The sequence below is a fragment of the Morone saxatilis genome, unplaced genomic scaffold (genome assembly GCF_004916995.1).
Source record: "Morone saxatilis isolate NCDOM2014 unplaced genomic scaffold, NCSU_SB_2.0 Contig11, whole genome shotgun sequence".
Taxonomy (NCBI): Eukaryota; Metazoa; Chordata; class Actinopteri; family Moronidae; genus Morone; species Morone saxatilis.
The window spans coordinates 8314031-8323898 of record NW_023339663.1 but is presented as its reverse complement, the minus strand read 5'-3'; the positions used below and the strand labels follow the sequence as shown (position 1 = coordinate 8323898).

Genomic DNA, 9868 nt, shown 5'->3' with positions numbered 1-9868 from the left:
TATATATGTATATGTATATATGTATATATGTATATATATATATATGAAATAATCCACAACAGCCTCTTTCAGCTGACCCTAGCACTGACTTTAATGTGAACTATATAGTGAAGCATCCTTTTAACGTTGTTGCTCTTTAAGTAACTCTTGCTCAGTTCTGTCAGAGAAACCTTTCAAGACCACTTTTTCTCTCCTTTTTTTGCAATGAAAGTAGCAAAGTGCTGCTGAGCAATAATCTATTCAAACATCAGGATTCAAAATGATTCTCATATACATTTCCTATGAATATAACTTACATTTTGAGAAAAATGCCCCGCCCCCCTGAACTAAGTCCTTATTTGCAACATTCCCCATTTTGCCACAGGGGCTGTTCTTTTTCTTTTTTTCTTTCTTTTTTTTTTTTTTTACAGGACCTGTGGCTTTTGAACGAGAAAAACATGATGGAGATGTATTTACTTTCAATCCTTTTAGCAAGTATCCTAATCATACCATTCGCACTCAAAACTTTTTGCCCTTATATCTGGGTGGATATGCTGTATTGCACGGATCTTCTGCGGATTTTAGTGAGGTTTGTTTCGAGGCGAAGAAGGAGACCTCTCTTCTTTGTTTTGGACCGTTTCTTGGAGCAGACCGCTGCGCATCCGGACAAGCTGTTCATTGTGTTTGAAAATGAAGGATACTCGTACAAATACACAGATAAGAGGAGTAACAAAACAGCCAACGCGCTCCAGTCTCACCCTGGGTATAAAGTTGGTGACACAGTCGCACTTTTCATGGGGAATGAACCCGCCTTCATGTTTACCTGGCTGGCTTTGGCTAAATTAGGCTCTCCTGTGGCTCTTCTCAATCACAACATTCGCAACAAGTCTCTGCTGCACTGCTTCAACTGCTGCAGGGCCAAAGTGTTGATAGCTGCCCCAGGTATGCGTCTGTGCTTGTGGATTAGAGCAAAACTTTACTTAAAGTACTTTACTTAGTTTCTGTGAAACTAAATTATTTATGGATTCAATTTAACCTCATTTCTGATGGCTCAAGCTGTTTTCAGAGGAAAAGATAAAAGTTTACTTATAAAATAATAAAGAAATAGAATAGAGAGATTTAAATTGTCATGTATGTGTTAGTTTAGGTGATGTATTTCCATCACAGTGGGCCAAGAGACTGGTATACAGTTGATATTTCATGAGAGATGTAAAGAGAGGACTTGGGGAGTTGTATTAAATGGACCTCTGCCAGATTGAGTTAACAAAGTCATGTGGAGGGGAAGGGGCTTTAATTATTAAATGATGATGACTTACTAAGATTATTTACTATTTAAATATTGGTCTAGAATGATTTTATATCTGGTTGAAGACCAATTTCAAGCTTCTGTTTCTGTTCAAGAAATGTATTCAGGCACAGAATTTCAACTGAAACCAAGTCAGTGTTTCTGTCCTTAAAAAATACTGCAGTGCACATCGTCCTCGTCTCCACTGTCTCTCCTCCAGCCTACGTACTCGGGTGATTCTCAGGTTGTGGTTGGCTTTCATCAGGCTTTAAATATCCAATGTGTAACATTTAGGAGGATCTATTGGCACAGATGCAATATCATATTCAATGGCTGCATTTAGAATGAAACGTTTTTATCTACGCATACTGCGGGTCGCTTTCCATGCAGTTCGCCATGTTATACTGCCATGTTTCTACTGTAGGTTGTAGAGAGGGCCTTTCATGTTTTTTGTGAGTTGCGCAGCCACTGTAGTCTGTTTTCACTCCCACGTCGTCAAATACAAATGTGAGCAGTGTTCAGTTAGTTGCTATTTCACAGCTAGATGCCAATAAATCCTACACATTGGTCCTTTAAGCATGGGTCTGTTTTCCGTAAAGTTGCATATTTCACTGCTAATATTGGGCAAGTATCTAGGCAAGTCTGTATATTAATGTAAAACTGGTATCCAGTGGTTATGATTGTGCTGTCCATTTCCAGAGCTAAAGGAAGCAGTGGAGGATGTGCTGCCCACACTGACAGAGCAGGGCGTCACCGTCCTTCTGATGACCAAACACTGTGACACACCTGGAATCGAGAGTTTCTCCGACAAAGTGGACGAGGCATCGGACTCCCCGCTTCCTCGATCCCTCAGATCACACATCACTTTCAAAAGCCCTGCAGTTTATATTTACACCTCTGGAACTACAGGTATTGGAGTGGCTGCTTTGGTCTGTTTGTTTCATGTGATGATCTGTTCCCACAACAACATATATCAGGCCTTCTTCAAGCTTTAAGGGTTGTCGCTGTGTCTTGTTGTATTTCAGGTCTACCTAAGGCAGCTGTGGTCAGTCAGAACCGCCTCCTAACAGCTCTCGCTGTTTTATCTTCAAACGGTGTAACGGCCAGTGATGTCATCTACGTCAACCTGCCTCTATACCACACAGCTGGATTTATTATAGGCTTTATTGGCTCCATTGAGACAGGTAAGACCATTGAGATGTAGTTGTAACTTCACACCAGAATGTGAAACAAATAAGACTTGTTTGAAATTCCTTGCTGACTGATGAACACTTTACTGACCTAACAATGAGTAACTAGGTTGTTATATAAATTTCAGGCTTGGTTAAATAACTGAAAAATATGCATTTTTTTATTTTCTTCCATTCGTCCCCTAATTTGAAATGCCCAATTTGCTGTGTACAGCAGTCCTTGTTACTGCTAAAGCCACTGTTGGCCTCAACAGAGATGAGACAGCTGTGTTGCAAGGGTGCCAAAAACCAAATAACTGTACTAAGACTGGAGTTATTCAGTTCAGGCCAAACTGTTGTATATTCAAATCAGACTGCAACACAGCAAGATGTAAGTGCAAGTGATTTTTTTTATTTTTATTAGTTACAGGTCCCAATATCCATCCTAGTGGGTAAACAAACAGGTCACAGGTAACATTTTTGTACGATGAACCAAACAAAACTTCCAGAAAACCAAACAAAAGCTGTAAAAATTGTACATTGTGAAAAAAAGAGTGCTGACAGTGGCTGTTGCACGAAATCTAAGTAGATATGTGATGGGAAATGTATGGCAGATCCAGGTGTAGGAGAAATTCTTCCAAAATATTGAGCGTTGCTAGTTCTCTAAAAGAATTACAAACCTGATGTGATTAATCAAGTCTCTTTACTTCATGCAGCATGAAGAGAAGACCTCAGCATGGTTGTTCTCTCGCAGACTTTCAGAATGATTTACCTTATATAACCTCAAGTATACACAAAAACACTTGGGGACCCCCTAACAGTACCACTGTAAATCACATGTGTCACAGTGTGACTGTCAACAGATTGTTATCAGACTTCCTCATACCATATAAATCACTAACCCCTAACCCAAGCTCAATACACTGATTATTCCATCTAGAACAGTCATCTCCCACACAGGTTTAGTTTGTCATTGTACATTCCTGACATCTTTACATACACTGATGGATTCATTGTTTTTTTAGGGTTTGAGAAAGCTCAATAAACCATTGAAAAATCGATTTAAAGGTCCAGTTTATAACATTTGGGATGCTTTTTGGCAGAAGTGGAATATAATATTCACATGTTTTCATTAGTGTACAATCACCTGAAAATAGGAATAGTTGTGTTTAGAAGGAGCTGTTTTTATCTACAGACACCACAGAACAATGCATTGTTAAAATGCTGAAAACAAAGCTGTAAAAGTAAACATATAATCATTAATCAGGCTGGATCCAAAGCAGCTCTTAATCATTTTACTATGATTATTGATCCTGAAAAATGCAGTGACAAGTATACAGTGCCTTACTGGCTTTTCACCGGCGATCATGAACAACTGATTTTATTTGTTGCCAGAGGAATCAACAGAACCTTAGATCTCTGCAATGGAGGGCAAGTAATTGGCTCATGCGCCACATGAAGATTATGCTAATTCATGAAAGTGGCAATGTATTATAAGAACTTCATAAGGTTCTCACACATGATAAATATGAAGTGATTGCTGCAACATTGTAAATTGAAAAGTGATGCCCCTGCTGCTCCTTCTCCCTCTGGTATTCCTGCCCATGGGAAACTAAATGAAAGAGTCTTTTGTCACTGTGAACCAGTAATCTGAACAGAGCTGGGTCAACCAAAACCAGATTACTCCTGCACTCTAACAGCTTTTTTCTAAATAGGCTAAAGTTCACACCACTATTATATATCGGGATAAGCAGCCCATCAGGAAATATCCAACACTGACCCATAACAATTACAGCCACTTAAATGGCATACAGTTAAATACTGTTGGAAAGAGTTTGGAAATATGTTAAGTCCGGTAATTGATCTTTAATTCAGTAAATTCAAAATATAAATATAGTGTTTGTAGATCAATTGAAATAAATGGACACCTGAAAGTTATGGGTCAACACATTAAACATGTAGATGAATATCCCATAATTGACATAATGTCTTTGTTTAAAATGACATTAACTGTATCTTTATAACTGAATATCTAAAGTTAAACAGCACAACTTGCTGAATTGAAAGCCAAAAACATTTACTCTAGATCATCACATTTCTATGCCGTTTAGTCTATGATCAAATGTTTTTTTTTTGCTGTCTTATTTTGAAGGGTCAACTATCATTCTGAAGAGGAAGTTTTCTGCCTCTCAGTTTTGGGATGACTGCCGGAAAAACAGTGTGACTGTTGTCCAGTACATAGGAGAGGTGATGCGTTACCTCTGTAGTACACCAAGGGTAAAGTGATTTTTATTGTTTCCACCTTTTCACACAGTGTTGTTCAGCCATGCAGAGCTCAAAACTGAAAGCTAAGCAGTATTACAATATTTCAGCATCACTAAGTATAAAAAATATTTCTTTTGCAGATAAAAAATAAAGTCAAACTCTTTCTTTCTCAGAAAATCCTCTGCAGCAGTGTCTTGATCATGTGATAGTTAAAAACTCTCAAGTCAAACTAGTGGTATTCTTTTAGGATTGGCTGAATGTTAAGCTGATCCCCTCAATTACTACAGTGATTGCAACTCAAACAAGCTCATACAGGATCTTTGGCAGGGCTCTGTGGGCACCGTGCCTCCTCTCTACCATCTTAACCTCTGTAAAAACTCCTTCACTTGAGACATCTGCAGAGACAGAGCGCTGTGAACCGGCTGCAGCAAGCTACCATTGAGTCAGATCTAGTCAGAGATTAACTTTCCAAATCTGTACATTCCCACAGCACAGCACAGCTGGCTTACCAAAATAGAAATCATTAAATCTCAACTATCGGGTTCCATCCTTCTGCGTCATTATCTGTAAGGATTTTACAGTATGAAACATTATGAATACATGAAAATATAAATTTCTGATGTGCTAAATACACATTTTTAAAGTATTAGAATAATTGCATACTTTTGAGATCTCTTGAAGGTGTATCTGCTGTATTTAGGAGTAAATATTCTGCTTACATGTATGGCCATTCAGAGTATCTCATTGCATCACATGAAGCGCAGTCTCATGTTACTGCGTGACCCTGTAGGCAGCAGTAAGAGGAGGTGGTTTGTCTGTATCTGGTCACCTCTAGGAATAGATGCTGGCCTTTACTTAGGAAGACCATATCAAGTAACTTGGAAGCCAAATCTCTCTGGACTAGTATGTGACTTTGGGGTCACATTTATTACAGTGAATGGTATTTCTCAAACAGTATTTGTTTGGTTTTTAGAGAGGTGGTTGTGTTTTTCTACTGTGAACTGGTTTCTAATGTCAAATTCTTACATATAGACATAGATTAGGCATACATGGTGAGAATGACTGTTGTGTCTTTATTATAAAGCATATGAGTTCACATATGTGTGTGTTTTAAAAGAAGTGCAGTCTCACACTTTATACACCTTTTTCCCCCATCAACACTATTTTCTTCTGTCTTTGATAAACGATTTTACAGTAAGTTGATTCAAGTAGTTTACTTTTTAAAGCATTTATTTCTGGCAAAATGCTTGCTCATTGTTTATTTTTATCCAAAAATGCAGAGAGAAAATGACAAGGACCATAAAGTAAGACTGGCCATTGGCAACGGTGTCCGAGCAGAGATATGGAGAGAGTTTCTCAATCGCTTTGGGAACATTCAGGTGAAGGAGTTTTACGCCTCCACTGAAGGAAATGTGGGATTTGTCAACTATGCAGGGAAAGTTGGAGCTATCGGACGAGTCAACTTTTTGCATCAGGTGAGAAAAAGTTTAAAAAAAAACGTTTCTGTTATTATTACAGCCAATGTATTACTGTGTGTGTAAAAGTAAGTGTAACTTATTATCATTTTCAGAGTTTTCGACTGCTTCTCAAGGTCTTACAGTTCCACTCACTATATGTACTGTACTATATGTTGTAGTGATGTAATGGAGTAAAATGTAAGTAATAAAAATATTATTAAAAAAAGTTTGCCTCTGAGATGTAGTGGAGTATAGCAGGAATTAATGGACTCCCTGCAGCCAATCGGAAATTAGTATTCATCCAGACCACGGTAGAAGCGTCTATGTAGGACACCTACTAAGTAGTTCCAGTGAAACTATTCACTGTTCCAAGTGAATGCGCTGAAATTAATTGAATGAAAACAAAAACACTGAGTGTAGTCTTTCAGTGCCTCATCCACTGAACACCACAGGATGGAGACTGTAACACACAAGCCCCTACACGGCCCCTCTGAACTCGTTGTGGTGCTACCAGAATGCATTGCATAGACCAGTAGTTCTCAACCTGAGATAATTTCCAGGGGTCGCCAAGTGGTTGTGGAGACTAAAATAACATATTGTGGCAAGCAGCACAGAATGAGAGAGAGGAAGCAGCTCTCAGCTTTAATGACATTCAACACAGGGGGCAAGAACTCAGAAACACCGTATACTATATATATTCTGTTTTTATATATGTTAACAGGCCCAGTTATCTCATGATCTATTATTGTGCTTTTAGGCCTAAAGCAGACATGTTGACTGTTGACTCTGAAGGTGTCGTTATTTCAATAAATCTAAAAACACAAATTAGTTGTTGTCCTGTCTGTGGGCAAAGCAATGGTATTTCATTTGTTACACTTCAGGGGTTGTTGGGAGTCGCGAACACCAACCTGAATTTTCTGGGGTGTCCCAACTCTAACAAGGTTGAGAACCACTGATATAGACAATGAATGGAAAACATGGAAATGACTGATTCCTTTACATAAAATGGACATACTCAAGTAAAGTACGAGTATCTAAAATTTGTACTTTGGTATTTGAATAAATGTCCTCCACCACTGTGATTTATTTAGCTGTTGGTATATGGTGTATTGGGCACATAATGCAATGTCTTTACTTCCTCCTGTAGGCGCTGTTTCCCTACACTCTGATTAAGTATGACACAGAGCGGGATGAACCAGTTCGAGGCGCTAACGGCCGCTGTGTGGAGTCCTCCAAAGGTGAAGAAACGTATGCAAATGTTAATATAAATTAGACTGCTGTATCTCAGACTTTTAACCTCGACTCTATACACTAGATGTAGGTGTTTTGATTATTTTATTACATCTAGATCTTGCAGGCAGGGACTATTTCCCAACCAAGTTAGGACCCTATAGATGAGGCAAGTAGTCCATTGATAGACAATGGCAGTAAAAGACATGTCTCTTGTTTTTTTTTTAAGGCGAAACAGGACTGCTGGTGTCAAAGATCACAGACATTGCTCCTTTTGTCGGTTACGCCCAGAATGAAGAACAAACGGAGAGGAAAAGAATTCGTAATGTTCTCAAGATGGGAGATCTTTACTTCAACAGCGGAGACCTAATGAGGATTGATCATGACAACTTCATTTACTTTCAGGATCGTGTAGGTGACACATTCAGGTACAGAAGAAATTGTTTATAGTTTATAGTCATACAGCGATATATCACAGGGTCACTGATGCTTTACTGTTAAAGGTGAAAAGAATAACAAGGAAAATGGTCAGTTAAAGAATGTATTGTAGGATAGATTCAGTATAGTTTGGTTAATTAACCTGCCACTGGTTGAAGAGAGATGCCACTTTTTGTAGAATTTTTGAATTTTTTTTATTATTCTGCTTAAATAAAAGATAAAACAAAAGGGTTATATGGTTCTCTGGTAATGCACTTGTGTTTCCCTTTACATTCTCACAAATTGCTTTTTGCTATTTGAGAGACAATCCACAATTGTTATTGTTGCTCTTTCTACTAAAAACTAACTTAATACATTTTCTATTGACCACTGGGTGCATTTTTTCAGCAGCAAAGATGTTGTGTATCAGGTTTCTTTGGAAAAGTTGTGAAGTTCTAGGCAAACATTTGTTTTTATTTGTTGCTCAGTCATGAGCCGTTGCCAAACAAAACCAAATTGAAAGTTGTAACTTGTTTGAGCCTTCAGGTGGAAAGGGGAGAATGTGGCCACAACAGAGGTGTCTGACATCCTGACCATCAATGATTGTCTGAAAGAAGCCAACGTTTATGGAGTCCAAGTTCCAGGTGATGGTCATTTTAGCTCACAGTATGTTTAATGAGAATATCATGACTTCCAAATGACAGACGGCTTAAGAGACATTGATATGGTTATGAATTAGTTAATGAAAACAAGTGCTTTGTCTGTTTCTATTGTTTGGCAGGGCATGAGGGGCGGATAGGAATGGCAGCTATTACTGTGAATGAAGGTGCCCAGTTTGATGGAAGTAAAATATATAACCATGTGGTTAACTACCTGCCCTCGTATGCCAGACCTCGCTTTATAAGGATACAGGTATTTTTTTATTTCAAACATACTTTATTGCATTGTTGTGTTAAAAAACCAAAAAAAAACAATGATTGTGATCAGTGTTTATGCCACTTTGCCAATATTGGACAATGCATTGTCTCATTGTGTTTGATGATGATATATTGATACTGAGTATTTTCTACTTTTTGCTCATCTAGAATGCTGTGGAGGTGACAGGAACGTTCAAGCAAATGAAGGTGAAGTTAGTGGAGGAGAGTTTTGACCCAGGACGTATCCAGGACCCTCTTTACATCCTTGATGATCATGAGAAGAGTTACATACCGCTGACAGCTCAGGTCTACAGAAGCATCATATCAGGAAATATCAAATTATGAGCGCTTAGTGGCTGCATTGATACTTATAATAACGAACTTCCAGCTCAATGGCTGAACAAATCTTTTTTCTAATACTGATACTGACTACAAAAATGATATCAGTGATATCATTTGTGTGTTGTAAAGTAATATGAAGACCTGAACTCATTTATTTAAAGCAGTAGATGGGAATCAGAAGTGTAGGAATGTATAAGTAAGGATTAATTTCTAAGTGGAGGCAGATAACATAAATGATATACTAGCAAATAATAATATAAATAGTATATTTACTAGCATGATGACAGTTTTCCAGCATGAGGACTGCTGCTTTTACTTAAGTCTTATAATGGTGTTGAGAAGTGTTACTTTATTTTTAGGAAAGACATGACTAGCATGTAATGGTTTAATAGTAACAAAAAAATGTAGATTGGGACCTAATATAAATTTTATATTTATATTTATGCAAATATCTATAAATTCCCTAAAACTTTTCATGTGTATGTCTGCTTTCACTCCTCACAGTTACAACAATGCAAAAACAAATTTTAGTTCTGACTAACCACAAGATGGAGACAAGTCACTTGCTACCAGAGTTTCTGTCCTCAGTGTAGTTGGGATATACATGTTGAACAAATCAGTGGGGACATTTGACAATTCCACCCACACTTGTTCCAAAACCATGGCTATTAATGTACTTCTACAAGAGCCTCCACTCTTCTGGGAAGGTTTCTGCAAGACTGAACATGGCTGCAGGCATTCCCATTCAGGTTGGGTACTGATGTTGGGCGATAAGGCCTGGCATTTTCCACACCAAACTCAGAACAT

At 38.1% G+C, this 9868-nt stretch overlaps 1 protein-coding gene across 1 annotated transcript; it reads left to right on the top strand.

Moving 5' to 3' along the window:
• Positions 1 to 391: 391 nt before the first annotated feature.
• On the top strand, positions 392 to 9790 carry LOC118321174 (very long-chain acyl-CoA synthetase-like). Its single transcript, XM_035652396.1, has 10 exons — positions 392 to 921; positions 1964 to 2173; positions 2290 to 2448; positions 4586 to 4710; positions 5979 to 6173; positions 7303 to 7393; positions 7615 to 7813; positions 8349 to 8446; positions 8584 to 8714; positions 8888 to 9790. The coding sequence occupies exons 1-10, from the start codon at positions 438 to 440 to the stop codon at positions 9062 to 9064; spliced, it is 1869 nt and encodes a 622-aa protein (XP_035508289.1). The 5' UTR covers positions 392 to 437; the 3' UTR covers positions 9065 to 9790.
• Positions 9791 to 9868: the final 78 nt, after the last annotated feature.